Raw genomic sequence first — 15873 nt, 5'->3', positions numbered from 1 at the left:
CAGGGGGGGGGGGTCGGATCCGACCCCCCCCCCCAGGCTGATGTGGGTACGGAAATAGCCCAGGCGGTGCCGGGTTAATTGAAGGTGTTCCGCCACTACTGGTCCCGATGCCCATCTGGTCAGCCCAGCGAGATTGGATGGGCCTAGAACTCAGAGGTGATGTCTGGCAGTTATTCTGATGCAGAGTCCATTTATATTCCGATGCAGATATATACAGATACTCTAGACAGATGTTCCGATACATAGCCCAGCTGTATCCCTACCCCTCCCCGACGGACGCTGACGGCCAATCGTGACCATCTGTCAATCTGTCAACAGTGCGCTGTCAGCATTGAGGGGAGGCGGAGTGGCAAATGGCCCCAGTCGGTGTCACGAGCAACACGCTGTGCGCTCGTTGGCTCATTGTCCATCTTTACTACGAAGTCGTGTAAATCGAATTGCATTGTCCGTCTGGGCTGGCCCAAGCGCAGCCCTATAAAAAGGTCAGGTGCATGGAGATTTAGTGGAAATAGGAGAGCGTTGATAGGCGATAGCAGTGATAATGACATTGGAAATGGACACTCAGCGGCGATGGCGTATCCCGTGATGCAAATTGCAATAGCATTGGACCGGCCTTTTGTTTTCATGATTTGCATATTTGCAAATTTCGTTTCCGCTTTTGCTCCGTTCCTCTGACACCTATGCATGATTGTAGAGTATTATACCCTGACAAAATACGGATTTAAATACTTACCATGCTTCAGCGAACGGAAAAAAGAGCAAATAGAGTTAAAATGAAAATGTCACATGTGCAGCCTGCTTTGACGGGACGGCGTTACGGCACGTGCGGTGTGATACCTTATCCGTCGCGGCACACATGACCACAGATACTTTTACGGCGCGATGGCGCCGATCAATAAGTATCCAGCGACGGGCCGAAAATGGACGGACATAAATGTTCACGATTCGCAGTATGCCACTTTGAAAATAACGTTAATTAAGTCGACACTCGCTTGACGAGTTGAACCACCGCGGTTGAATACGCTTGGGGGATTTATCTACCCCTTCCCTCCACGCTTTTTACCTTATGCCTTTTTGCTTTTTAATCAGAGTTGGCGCCACCACTTCGAATGGGGTAGTGTGGCTCTTGGATATGAATTATGCTTGGCTGGCGGACTTAGTTGACATTTGTAGTGAGCCGTGTTTTACTCCGAATTGCACGTTTACGGACTTATACTTATTCAGATATTTTGTCTGCTGCATCGTAACTTCATTTTAGCTATGCATTGAACATCAAGTGCTAGACGAAATAACTAGCCCCGGTGTGTCAATGGGAACGTGCTTTCTCCTGGGCCAACTGCGGGGGTGAGTGGACCCGGTAACTCTACCTACCCGGTGTGTCAATGGGAACGTGCTCCTCTCCTGAGCCAACTGCGGGGGTAAGTGGACCCGGTAACTCTACCTACCCGGTGTGTCAATGGGAACGTGTTCCTCTCCTGAGCCAACTGCGGGGGTGAGTACTGAGAGTGCTGGGGGGTGAGACCCGGAGAGTGCCCGTTAGCGAGCGCTGACTCATGACTGAGGGAAGTCGAAGGGGTATCAGCGGGTAATCAGGTAATTAGAGTTGTGCCAGAGCTGCCTTTAGAATGGTATCCAGCTCCATCAGGCTGAACAGCAGCAGATGGACAGCTGGACACATTATTGGTGGGTTGGGATGTGATGAAGGGGCAGCGACAGAAGCTGACGGGGCACGGGTGCCAGCCGAGTAAAGTGCATCTCAGTCAGTCATTAGTCTGTTCACTTTGTAAGGGCCATTGGGGGATTTCTATTAGATCTTCAGGAGAAAGCTCGCATCACGTCACTAGTCACTAGTCACTACCTCGACTTTTTTACGACTTTTAAACTCGACATGTGACTAGCGTTTTGGTATTTTAGTACAATGTGTATGCGTGTGTGTGCTTGTGTTTTATATGTTTTTACTATTGTCATTGACTAGAAGCTGACACTAATCCATCATTGGAATGCTTCGCTAATACAATATACATACATACATACATACATACATACCTCACCTAACATCAGCCATACCCTCTCGCGGAGCCCTTGATTCGTTGTTATGCTCTTACAGTTCGAAGGGACGGTGACCCATAAACCTGTTGACGATACGTCCTCCATGGCTCTTCGCTTTCCGCAGGCCACAGCACCAATGCCGGATGGTGGATTTTACATAACTTTCATACTTTACACTGGCATCCATGCGCTGGAACTTGGAAGAACGCCGTCAGTTACAGATACAAATCAGAGGTGTAACAAAATGTGACCGGTGACTGTGACTGGCGTTCCGTCCCCTCCACAGGTGCCTAATAACATCGTGTGAGATCTGTGACTTCGGAGGCGGCCGAAAGGAGGCGTAGTAATCCTCCGATGGAAGCGCTTTGTGTCCCACGCAGTGGCCGCCGACACCGCTTGTTATGGGCTCAGACAGCATACCTGACTACGTGACCATTCAATGGGTGAGTGGATACCTGGAATGTGGGAGGAGGCTGTCCCGCCCAGGTAAAGGGCAATGAAAGGGCTGCCTAGTGGAGAGGGATTAGAAGGCGGGTATCGTACTAGGACAGTCTTTTGATTAGGACGATTCCGGCTGCCCCCTGGCCGTCAAAGCCATTCAGCTGTGTGTGTCTTGATAAAAGTCGCAGACGGTCATCCTACCCAGGGAAGGAACTAAATGTTAAGATCCTGCATTGTTTTGTTTTGGCATGCGTCTCTATCCGAGCTTTAGGTATTTATTCAGGAAAGCATCCCTTATTCGTAGATAAGTTATATAGGTAACATGTAGGCATATACCTAACGTTTGAAAGTTTAGATCATTTATTCATTTTTAATGTATCCGAATGCATATTGCATATGCTTAATTTATTTTTCATGCCGCGGTCACTGATATGTTACGCCATTCAAAACGTCTCAATCAAACGATCAGCATCTGTTACAAGTAAGAGATGAGGCGATGAGAGAACGAGCAACGTGTCAATCAAGAAGGGCACCACACTCATCTATATCCCCGACGAGGCATCGTTTTTATCTCCGTTTTTATGCAGAAGACCCATTTGTAAGAGAGGCTGCATGCGTGCTCCAAAAGAATATCACCGGCTCATCGGTGCTTGGAAGCGTGGTTCGGGATGCATGAAGATCAGGAGGGATCACCGGAGAGACGAGTTGTCGCTCCATTTTGTCGTATGCACTGGAGACGCCTCGATAGGATCACATACTGACATACTTTTTGAAACAGTTTCCCAACTCTAGACACAGGGGCTCCGTCACGAGCCCGATGGTTGGGGAGGGGGGAGGGGGGCGAAGGTCGTTTGAAGTCGATTCTTTCCATGCAGCACCAATAAATAGGCGTAATGTTAAAAATGCAAAATATTGGGGGGGGGACACGTTCCCCCGTCCCCCCCCCGTGGCGGAGCCCATGTCTAGACACGAATCAGTTTCATTCATGTCAGCAAACTGTGCCGTGCGTACGGCAGGACGCGTGCGTGGTAGCTATGTCAGAGACTGTACGGCGCCTGACTTCGAACACTCCCGCGCCGCCGCCGCCGCTGCTGCTGCTGCTGCCGCTGCCTCGCGCAGCGCGGCGCGCTGGCAGTGGTCGCGCGCGGCTCGTGGGTGGAGGGTTGCGTGTGGTGCTCGTCCGTCGGTAAGTTGTTCCCATGGGTTCTGGGGGGCATGCGTGAGATTTGTGTGAATCGGGGTGGTGCTTGCGTGAAAGTACGACGCAGTGAGTGTCACTGAGTTGTTCGATTGTCGATACATTGTAAAAAGGGTCTGTTTAGCTCTTTTTCGATCATGTTTAGCTTTCTGGCTTCTGCTATGTATAGGCATGCCTTGTGGCATTGGACAGCAACGTTGCATCCACTTCGATATTTTTTAATAAATTAATGCTTTGAAGATAACACAATTCATGTGGAAAATCATGTGTGGTAATGCTGGATCGGTTAGCGAATACAACTTACACGAGCATTTGCAAGTCTCATTGTTGCGGGACCTTAGTCATCATCATTCTCACTTACCTACTGTCGCCATCGTATATTTTTAATGTTCATTTTGACGATAAGAGAGATGCACTTGCAGCATTTAAACATAATTGTACCTATCGCACTGTGGTCTCATGGAATTGTCAGATATCGTGTGCACTTGTGCACTGTGCAGGTTGCACGTAAGCGAGACGTCGTCGTGGGAATATTCCCTGGGGAAGGGAAGGGGGAGGAAGCAAAATGGGATGGATAACTTTTGGCTATCGGAGAACGTTAAAGGGACCCTCCCACCTTAACATTAGTTTTGAGTTGAGATAGCCAACTTTGCGGCCAGGCTCAGAAACCACCATTTATCCTGGTCGCAACCCCCGCAGCTTTATGGTGTTCAAGAAATTTCTTCCCTTTACTTGCAGGGTGGGACCAGCGTGGTCCCTATCTCTTAACCATTACGGGAATCTGATGACGTCATCAGGCTTTCGAACGTCCGTTAAATGTTTGACTAAAGCGTTTTGTAGCACGCGGTGGTATATGCTGCTTTGCGCGCAACAAATGCCGCACTTTCAAATAAAGTCGCTAGGAACAGCGGAGATCCCAAAAAGTAAACAAAAGTAAAAGTCTAATATCTTGAAAACCGGTGAATATTTTTCGATGAAATTTGGTAGATATTCGTTTTTGCTCTTTCTGAACCGAGCGACATCACTTTCATGCCAATTCATTAACTTTTTTGAAGGTGGGAGGGTCCCTTTAAGGCTTCGGGTTGTGGCTTTCTGCCGCTGATTGTTGTTCACGTTCACTGTGGCTGACTTTGGCCCACTGTGGCTCAGTGTGACCCGATGCGACTCCTGTGGTCCCTGCGGCTGCTGCTCTCGTGTTGTGGATGTGAAGACCTGCCGTACAAATCAGGTCGCCGTGGTTCGCCAGGTCAGAGGTTTCGCCTTGTGGTGAGCCACATGATTCTGTCTGAAGTTACGTGTGTATGTGCCGTATTGTCTGTGCACTATGTCATGGCTTGTTTCATTTAGGCCCGGCTATTGCATCCCCTCAAGGCTATACAACACTCAATCCCACTTTCTCTGAGGTCATAAGGCTCCCATAGCTTGTCATGAGTCAGCCCTGGATGGGCCCGGATGTATAGATTTGCCTACTTTTGGTTACTTGATGCGTCGATGTTTGTCTTCATAGCGAAATTATCAAGCGAGTTTACATTTAATGGTAAAGTCAGCTGACATTTGTTTATCTTTCCATGGCCACAAAATACTAGATTTTGCTAAGTACCGCGGAGCTGTGCTGTGAAATACGTTGTACCTCTGACCTTCAGTTAGCGATTGCTGCCATTATATTTAACAATTTGCACCGCTGGAGTTCACGATAGTTGTTTAGACACTGAATAGTGAGTAGTTAGTTATGCTTGCAAAATTTATATACGCTTACGCAGCACTTTTTCGTGATGACTTCTTTACCTTTTATTTTTTATAAGTTTGTTATTAGATACAAGTTTTAAACTAAAATGTAGTTTGAAACATTTTCTATTGGCATTTCAATGTCGCAATCCCCGGTTCGTCCAACCCGATCCATCACGGCAATGCCGCACTGTGCACAGTGCAACTGTGTGCATAGTCACTGCGTGGCGCAGGGATTGAAAATGCATTAGCAGCAATTACGGCCAAACTGCAGTGTCACTGTTTATATGGCCCTGACGGAATTGCTGTGCGAAGCTTGAAACGGAATAGTGCGATGCAGCCTGAGTTGCGTTTTACTTCCGTGATTTGGATTCTATTGGGTTCCTCCCACTTATTTGCATTAAAGTAACAAGATGAACATACGTGCTCCTTTTTTGCCGAATCATTGTTTTATTTTATTAAATTAGCAGTCACCGTCTTTCCTGCAGAACTGTCGAGTGCTGGTCTGTCGTCCTCTGGTCCCGTTGCTGTGCACGGAAGCCCTTCAGTAGCCGGGGGAGGTGTGCTGCTCACAGACCGTATCCTGATCCGTCACCAGGCCGGCCGGACGGATGATACAATCCAGCCCCCCCCCCCCTAATACCGTGACCACCCTACTGTTCGTGACGTCACGAGGCGTGGGTCGGGTCGTCACCCCCCCCCCCCCCCGTGCCGTGTCCGGCTTGACCCGGCCACCGCGGACTGGCGCGGTGTTTATTTGCCGCGACTGTCACCACCGCGCCGACAGACGCCGCAGTTCGCCCCCGCGCTGCGCCGTGACCGTATCGGACGCGCCGTGACTGTCGCCCTGCGCCACGGTCGTCTTTGCTGCGTTGGGACTGTATCTCCCTCACTGTGACTGTCACTAACCCTTCTCCTGCCGTTGCGGCATTGTTTCAGGGTCTGCTGTGGACCCGTGGTGCTGTTCTGGACCCAAATCGGACACCAGCTGTTGACCATGCCGAACGGGTAGTGACTGACGGAGAAAGCGTCGTGGCGCCGGGACCCTCGGGAGGCGCCGTCAGTGTCATTGTCGGCATGAGTGTGTCAGTGTCAGTGTCAGTGTCAGTGGTTCGCTGAGGGAACGATGCAGCGACGGGAGGATCAAAGTGTTCTAGTGCCACGTGACTGAAGAAGATGCCACTCTTCAGCGGCTGCTTCAGCCGCAAGAAGAAGAGGAGAAAGTTGAAGATCTCTGCACCGCTGCATCTGCTTGTGAAGGTAAGGAAGTAGCATGAAAAGGTCACCCGAGGGAATTTTGTGGTGGTGCGGTGTTAGAGTGATCGCATCAGTTGATTCTCGAGATGCGAACTGAGCCACAACTGCGGTCGGCGGGGCGGGGAACAGGTCGTTCTGGGTGGGTGGATGGCGGAGGCCGGGTCGTGGGAATCTCCACAGGTCAGGGACGCCGACGTGTTCACACATCAACAAACGAACCCGGGCGCCGCGCTGTCTGCTGCGGATTCTGTGCGCCTCTGCCCCTGATCTGGCCGGCACCATTCCCACCGAGCTGTGCCAGAGCAGTCCCTGTGACTGTGTGTGCCGCGTCCGCTCCCCCCCCCCCCCCCGCCTGGGGGAGGCATCACCCGCCCCACCCCCACCCCTCCCCCCGGCGCCGGGGGCTGTGTGCGGCGTCAGAGCTCCGGGCGCGCCTGGCTCATCTTTCCCTCCACTCTCTGTCAGAGACGGCGCGGACAAACAATTACCGACTGCAGCATTTGTCATGCAGGCCGAAGGTAAATACTCGGCCCTGCATTAACAGCGTGACCGTGCCACTCTGCGCGTCGACCACAGTCCACCTTTAGCGGTGTCGCCGGGCAGACCCAGGCTCCCTCAGTCCCACCGCAAGGAGCGGGACAGCAGCGGACAGCTGCCCCACAGAGCGGACCGCCACAGGAAAGAGACAGCCGGGGCTCGTTAGGTAGTCCATAATTGGGAGAGTTTCGCTTCTGATGGAGTCCGAGAGGACATTGGAAAAACTCTGATTCACTGATTGCTTTCACTGTTTGATCCTTTCACCATGGACACGACTCGCACAAACTCAGTCACATGCTTACTCATCGAGTTTGTATACCTACGCGCTTTTCTAAACGACACAAGCAGCTCCATTCATGGCTAGAGGCTCCCTTTCTTCTCGAACGATAGCCAATTTCCGTTTTCCATCACTGCTTCTCCTAACGCCTATCCAATAACCCTGGTCTGGGACGTCTCGGCCTTCCGGTGGCTCCCCGCTCTCGGCCGACGCCCCCGGTCCGCGCGTCCGTCGCCAGACTCCTGACACCCGATCTGGGCACTTCCCCTGCTCTCCTCTCGCTCCCCTCCCGCCCCTCTGCCCTGCTCTGCGCACCGCCCATCGCGACAGACTCGGCTCCGGTCGCAGGCCGTCGCAAGGAGAGCGGCCCGAGCCACCCGCCCTCTCCTCCCCTCCCCTCTCGACCGCGACCCCGACCGTCAAATCGACGCGATCGATGGCATACAAAGCCAGTGACAACTACCACAGCTGGCAGCGGATGTCTTTATGGCTCCGTAGTGAGCAGCGTGGCATAGTTCCTGCCGCGGGCCCCGCCTTTCCCGCCACTATCTAGGCGGGGCAGATCAGTCGGGGAAACTGTGGTCAAATCTTCCATTTTTAGAAAGCCTTCCATTTTTGGAAGGATTTTCTATATATGGGTACGCACCTTCCAAAAATGGGTACGCTGACGACGTCATCGTACCCAAATATAGAAAATGTTGCGCATATGTTGGAACTTACCGATTTCCGCCGAACATGAGGCAAATGCGACTATCGCCCCTGGTCGCTTTCTATTCGCCATAGTGAAGTGTCCATAATCTAGCGTGGATGCCTAAATCCTAGCGTGGATGTATTTTAGGTAATTTTTCAAAGTAATGAGTCGTGGAAAATTGACAAAAATTTACCGACAAACGATGGTTTTATAAGACTTTATCAAACATTTTGTAAGCAAAAAGCATCAAAAACGAAAAGTAAATATCCTTAAAAGTACTTTAGTGACGGGCCATGCTTGTTCGATACCGCCGACTTTATTTACAGTGCGGAATTGTCTGGACAGAGTGCGGCGGTTTCGGGAGTGTAATGGCGAGTAAAACTTGTATTTGTTGCCGTTTTCTGCATTTATTAGCATATTGTGTGGTTGATTTCAATTTTTTAAGGCTTTTGCCAAACATTTGGGTGGAGGTCTCGTCATTTTTCAATGTTTTTTTTTCCGGAATATGGGACGAATTAAATAGGCGTTGCTGCGCCGTTTTTCGTGTTACTTTCTATCGAAGGAGCATGAATCTTCAATTTATATGAGGAATAGTAAGTTTAATTTAAACCATTTTTTGTCAGGGCTATAGCTGTGTTCCTCCTGGTTGATTATTGACCAGCTGTTTTCTCTTCTGAATTTCTATGTGTCCTCTAGAAGTAGAAAAAGAGAGCAGTGCGCCAGGACACCATGCTATTATATCACTATGTACATTGACATAGCATGCCTGTATTACCAACACTAGCACTGCTGCTTCTCCTTATATCAATGATCATAAATGGCAAAATCAACTATTAATGTTACACATTTAAAAAGGCCGTAACTTAAATCAAAGAATGTGAATCACAGTTGGGAACACTGAGATTAGACCTTCCAATTTTGGAAGCCTTCCATTTTTGGAAAATGCATACCCATTTATGGAAGGTCCTTCCAAAAATGGAAGGCTTCCAAAAATAGAAGATTTGACCACAGTTTCCCCCACTGAGATGTGATCACAGGCAAACTTCCCCCAGGGGATATGAATGCAAAGAGGGCCGTAAAACGGAATGTCTCACTCCTGCTGTAAAGTGTGCGTTTCACCATGTTGACGCTGGGGTCGGCGCGGTGTGTAAAAAGTGCGGGTCGTGCGAGCTGAACCGTGTGGGCGAGCTTATTGGGCTCATTTACTGCGGGTTCATATACCGTCGGGGAGCGGTTAAAGTTACTGCACCATGGCGTGTCGCCGTGGTGACTGTATAAAGGTGTAAAGGCTCTTTGATGGACACATAACGACCGTCCCTGACGGGTGATACCGTAGCTAATTTCACCAGCGTCCAGAAGAGGTGACAGATCGGCCGCCGACTAGGCGTTGGTGACCGCTTTCGTTAACGAATGGTCACAATTCGCAGCCGCAATGAGCGCAGTGCACTTGGCATGCTGCGTTTGCACAGAGCTCTGCACGCATACGCTTCTCTTGCAGATCGTTATAAATGCAAACTAATGTCAGGCTCCGAGCGGTGCTTCACCAAATGATATATCGCTGCCTCACTGTCCATTCTAAATCACCACGTCTTACTCAGCTGGTTTCTATCCGTCTTTATGCAGCTGGATGGTATCTCTGTGGTTGTGACCGCTTTGGTGTCCACCGGGTGACCTCAGCGAGCCGCTCTGCTGCGGGGGCGGCTCACAGGGCGTGCTCTGTCGACCTGGGCCGGTGCGCTGCTCGGCTCGTCACACTGTTTGTTGTCGGCCGCTGACGTGTGTGCGTGCGGAGAGCGGAGACCCGGCAGGACGGCGCCGCGGCCTGTTGTCGCCGTCTCTGATGGATCATTGTGTGGGAGCTCGGTCAGCAAACAGACGCAGAGACGAGACGATGCTGCTGCTGCCAGTGACACCGCTGGTGATGGCACTGTCGCGGACACTGTCACTCAGCTCCCGGTGGCCTGTACTGTCACCACTGTCACCGCTGAACCTGTCATTGTCACGGAGATTATTGTACCAGACGCCAGGCGACAGGCAATGTTTCGGTGAAAAAGATCAGGCACAAGTTGTTCCTTCTGCTACCTATGGGTTTTTCTATATTGTTTAAAATTCTGATTATTTGATAGTGAGAACATTTCTAAAAGTCGAGTCTTTGCTTTTCGAAATAAAAATGTGACCCATATTCGGGACAAGCGTGGCATCTCACAGCTATTCGTGGCACCTCGTCTCGCCATGCCACCATGTTCTGTGGCCGCACTGCTCGCGGCCCGCGCGGCCAGCACCCACCGTGGTCCGCACATTATGCGTTCCGGGAATGTCTGCTCACGACTCCTGTTACCGGCGTGGGTCTGTTGTTTCACGCGCGCGCCAGTCGACGGAATGCGTTACGCATATTGCCGGGAAGACGCATGGCCTCGGCATGCGTTGGAAAGTGGGAAAACACGTGTTTTGGTGGACGGCAGGCTGGTGATGGTCAGTGATCGCTGGTATGATCGGTCGTAAAGCCGCGGGGCCCCGGAGGATTTCAGATGGTGCGTCAACATAGTACCGGTAGCCGGGGCCTGAGGAGAGATTGCGTCGGTTCGGTTCGGTTCGGTTCGGTTCGCGTCATAGGCGGTGGAACGGGGGGAAGGGCACCGGGGCACCGTGCCCCCTTGATTTTGCCATTTTAACACTAGCCCTATGGGCGTTGCATGGAAAAGAATGGGACCAAAAGTCGGCAGTGCCCCCCCCCCCCATTGAAGGTGTTCCGCCGCTACTGGTTCGCGTCGGTTCGGTTCGGTTCGATTCGGGCTGGGTCGGCTCGGTACGACATGGACTGGACCAGGTCAGGGACTCAGGAGCCCAGTGAATCGCCCGGTCCGAAATTCGGAACACACGCTACCGGTTCTCGTAACCTATTCGGTATGATTTCCCGATATTATTTTCTGATACAGCGAGTCGTTGACCCGGCAGCATCCTGGAAAACATTCAGCACGTCGGAATGCATCGATACCGTTTGCTGAAAACCGGTCGAAGGATACAATCGAAGCTTTGTGGCTTTTTATCGCCAAGTTCGCTGGGAGTGGAGCGGCCCATGCAGCCGCCTCGCCCGGCCTCAGCAGCTGTGGCGTTTTACCGATACGGGAGGGGGGGGGGGGCAGCGACCGATGAGGTCATGGGGACAGCGTCGGTGGCGACCTTTACAGAGACGGACGGCCTCGGTATCCGCAGCGCGAGTGGGCGTCAGGTGTGCAGAATAGAGATGCCAGTTTTACGGTGCATGTAGGCTTAACCCGCGACCGCCTGGGGGGGGGGGGGGGTCGGATCCGACCCCCCCCCCTCCGTTTTTCTTGAATAACTCATGAACCGCTTGCGTTATCAACTTGAAACTTGGCATATCTTCTCCCCCATCAATTTGACGTCTCCTGTGCAATTTTTAAGAAAAATTTTTCAAAAAGTTTTGAGATATATCGATTTTAGTGATGTATCTACATGGCGTTTTCGGTTAAAAAGTGGTAAATGTTTAAAAAATCGATAAAAATCGAGGTTTTAAGCAAATTGCAGACGCAGCTCAACTAGTTCTTTAAAATGGCTATCTCGGATTTTCCATAAAATGCGTTTATAACCCCTAAAAATTCAAAAAACTATATTTTTTTTGGAAAACAGCTAATAAAATCCAAAATTTTGAGAATTTCCAAAAAACCGGAATATTAGAGCTCTATTAGCACATTAGATGTCCCAAATTTCAACTTTCTATCTCGATTTTTGACCCCCAAATTGTAAAAAATAGCTTCAACATGCATAGGGCATGGTGACGTCATAAGCATTTTTGCGAATTAGAGGCACTTCTGAACATCGCATGTGAAAACAAATGGCACCACTAGATTCCTGGGACAAAGCTCGTCTAGAAAAGTGCATTTTTATGTCAAAAATAAAAAGTTGAAAATTGACTTTTTTTTCTTAGCCCTCGTTTAGTTATGCATGGTATAAACGATTTTTTATGCTTTCAATGCACACTTATCACCAGCACAGTGACTTGGGGTCACATATAACCATTACCATCGGATTTGGCGTGAAAAATAAGCCATAAAACATGTGTCGCACGCCCATGTAGCAGAAAGTGAAAACCGTGACCTTTCGTGACCTGACCTGACCTTGACCCGTACTTAGTATGACCCCTATACGCACATGGTACCTTCACTAGGTCTTTGAGGTCATTTGTGGTGAGTTTCGAGCAGCAGCTATCGATTCCGCTGTCCGTAAGCCTAATCATGCAAAACCCCAGAATTTGACCTTTGACCTGACCTTGACCCGAAAGTTGACCTCAATCTTAAAATCTTAAGAGTGCTTTGGGAAGTTCTCGTAGAGACCTTTCGAACGCCGCCTCGCGGGGCTCGATACGACCATTGGTTCTCGAGATAACAGGGGGGGGGGGGTCGGATCCGACCCCCCCCCAGGCTGTCGTGGGTACGGAAATAGCCCAGGCGGTGCCGGGGTAAACCATACGTGGTGTTAAAAACAATGTATTTTTTGGCATACAAGGGCTCAGTGCCGTCTCTACCAGATGGGCCAATGGCATACGATATACACATTAAAAGCGGCCTATGCATCTCACATTTCCTAATATGCTAAATGAAACTCATGCGTAAACAATTCGTAGCAATGCCGAACTTGAGATATGTCTGATCAAGCCGATCGGCTATCGAATAGCGTTCTGACGTTGAGCCCAGCTTCAGGCAGAGAGCTGACTGATGGTACCCATGACTTCACGGTCGTCATTCCCGTGACTGATGACGTCATGACTGTCAAATTGACCGATGGCACAACACGGTGATGGCACTTGTGACGTCATTGGTCGTGCGGGGCCGGCTCTGAACAGCGTGCTATGTGAGTGAACACTCCTTCCTCATAGGTATGTGCCGATGTGCTACCACCGTGACTCTGAAGTGTCTGAACGATGTGAATATGATTTTTTTTTTCTCAGCTCATTGTCACTTCTCACGGCTCCATAGTCACTCATATACTTCGCATATACTTCGCATGTAGCTTCGCATACTCTCCTCTTAGATCCACAGGGCACAGACACTCCTCACAGCCCCACAGAATTTCCTCAAAGTTTTCCGGACACTCTTCACAAATGCAGAGTCTGGGAGCCATCGTGCCGGCTTCGTGGTGCATCGTGTGCACGGTTTGACAATCGTTGTCCCTCCGTGAGCCATCCGTGCACCTGTGTTGAGTGCTGACAACCCGGTGGACAGCGGGGAGCCAGTCTATAAGGCGCACCTGTATGGAGTGTTGACATCGCCGGTGGCTAGTCCTTTGCACCTGTGCACGGTGACTGATGTTGTCTACTCTGATCCGCACGTCAGTGACGGTGAGACATCGCCAGCGGAGAGCTATGAGCAAGCCCTCAAGACCAGGATCAGCTCTGGTGATAAACAACTGCGGTCGAAACTGAGCGCATGGAATGCCGTATAATGAATTCGAGTCGATGGTTCCTGGAAGCGCTCAGAGATAGAGAGTCTGAACGGTTGTTATCATGGTGAAGTGTATGCTGTGTCGAAGGTGTGTGCCTATTTTAGCGTGAGAATCCCTTGTGCGATGTGGTTGGAAATTTACCAATGCAGCACTGCATTATGCATGCTGGTGTTTGATGCATACCTTCATAAAACATGAGACAGGAGAAGTTCATTACCGAACGGTGTTTTGCATGGAAAAAGGCGGCCATGTCTCAGAAATTGAAGGTGACAGTTGACGAATAAGTTCGGTTAACCACTGCCGCTGATCAGACTCTAAATGGGGCTGGCAGTTGTCAATCGTTCGCCGGAGCCGCTCCCCGATCGGTTTGGCGTGCCAGCTGCGGCCTGGTTTGGACCAGCGCAGGGGCATCGCACGATGATTTATTGCGACAAGCTGCGTTATGTAAGGCGCTTTGGAGTGGCATTTGCAACAAGTTTTCCATTGTAGTCATCCGACAAATTGATTTGATCGATATTGATTATTGACCAATTTTTAACCACTCTTCATTAGCAGACTGGTTAGAGTCATAAGCTTTTATAGGGTAATTGGGCTTTTCGTGGAAAAGGTCTGGTCGTTTATGCTATTAAATGAATCCTTAGGTGATTACGTCATGTAAACTGGCTGGAAGCTGCTATGACCTCACGCCGTTTAAACGTGATCAAAACGAACACTCCTTTGGCCGTCGAACCTCTGATGTCGAGACAATCGTAAGTGGCGGCGTGTTGTAAAGCTCGTCACGTGTATCGATAGTGCCGACACATGGGGTGAGTGACAGCCGACATGTCGCGGACAGAAGTCTGCCGGGACGATGCCCCCACTTTGCCGCGTCCCTGGATGGCCTCAGCGGTGTGATACTGCTGGAGATGGCTGGAGCGCTCGGGCAATAGCAGTGCGGTCGCCAGTTATTCACTGCACCTCATCCTCAAAGCTGTCATCCATGATGCTTCACATCTACACGAATATCCCATCTTCCCTGGCAGAATCACTGACCACTGATTTCACCTCCCACTTCTTCCACCATCGCAACTCCATCCTTGCTCTTTTACCTCTTTTTATTTCCAAAACCGTCATCGCACAGTCATCCTAGTCATCGCGTAATTACTTCACCTCCTTCGTGCTACCTTACGTAACGTTGTGCCCCCTCTCCTCCATCCCTCCCATGACAGGTCATTTACCCCATTTGATGATCATCCCGCTAATCCTCCCAGCGCTCCCCAGTCCCCATCCTTTACCCAACCGCTGATATCAGCAGGATCAGCGCGATATAGCCCCGACCATCGATCTTGCCTCAGTTGCGGCGATGACAGCCAGGCGCAACTGATAAACACGGCTGTTTCACGCACAACCGGAACGTGAGTGTCACCGTTCCGTGGCGGATGATGGTGGGAGACTGCCTGACTGCTAGACACGTCTGTCTGCGCGCTTCTGTGAAGGTTTCTGACATATTTGCGTGGTGGATAGGGACATCAAATAGCATCAAACGACGTGCTAAAACTCGATCGAAACGCAACGCTTTTGGTCATGATTTCACTCTGTTGATGATTTTTTAGCGAATCTTTCTGTATATATGCGCTCAAGTTACGGTGAATTTGGTTTATGGAAAAGCGGCATTTGGTCTTGCCTTATATGTAGTTCATCAGTCACGATTCCCGTTAGCCTTCCATTATGCTTAACACAATGTCAACGTGCTACCTTCGACCTGCATGTCATGACTAATGACATGTCATGCATGTCATGGCCGATCAATACTCGTATTTTTTATTGCACTGAGTACCGACGATTAGACATCCTTGCGTAAGTTCATGGAGCATCTCTCCCCGCCGCTCTGGTGTGCGCTGGAGCGGGTAAACAGCAGTACACGTCCAAACCGCAGTAAATGGGGCTATACCGCCGCGCGGACTAAGCACCAAGCACACACTCAAACTGCAGCAAATGGGACCTACCGCTGGTGAGTGGTGAACCTGCACACTGCACACTGTTTGTCCCTGCGACCTGCGTGATGCCGCGATGACGTAAACCACCACAAGATATAATCATGTGGGCTACATACTCCGTGCAACATAATTCGCTCTCTAAACTTGGTCAGTGTTCAGCTGCTCGCAAACCTTGCAACTTACCTCGCATTTAAGCATTCCTTTATGAACCGACGAACCCAGGAATTAGAGACAATCAGCCGGATATGCACTTCAGTGGCTG

The 15873-nt window shown here is 50.3% G+C and overlaps 1 protein-coding gene across 5 annotated transcripts in view; it reads left to right on the top strand.

The window, feature by feature from the left end:
- Positions 1 to 3577: 3577 nt before the first annotated feature.
- LOC122380571 (tensin-1-like) overlaps positions 3578 to 15873 on the top strand; it is a 156560-nt gene continuing 144264 nt past the window's right edge. For 2 of the 5 annotated variants that reach the window (XM_043363964.1, XM_043363902.1), the window contains exons 1-2: positions 3621 to 3676; positions 6353 to 6673. In XM_043363964.1, coding sequence (XP_043219899.1) covers positions 6590 to 6673 — 84 coding nt within the window. In that variant the 5' untranslated portion in view covers positions 3621 to 3676; positions 6353 to 6589. Of the gene's footprint in view, positions 3677 to 6352; positions 6674 to 15873 lie in introns of all 5 variants that reach the window. The other 3 variants (XM_043363939.1, XM_043363910.1, XM_043363854.1) reach the window with 3 other exon arrangements.

The sequence above is a fragment of the Amphibalanus amphitrite genome, unplaced genomic scaffold (assembly GCF_019059575.1).
Source record: "Amphibalanus amphitrite isolate SeventyFive unplaced genomic scaffold, NRLGWU_Aamphi_draft 000009F_arrow, whole genome shotgun sequence".
Lineage (NCBI taxonomy): Eukaryota > Metazoa > Arthropoda > Thecostraca > Balanomorpha > Balanidae > Amphibalanus > Amphibalanus amphitrite.
Note: the sequence above shows the minus strand (reverse complement) of the source record. Positions and strands in the feature narration are given on the sequence as shown.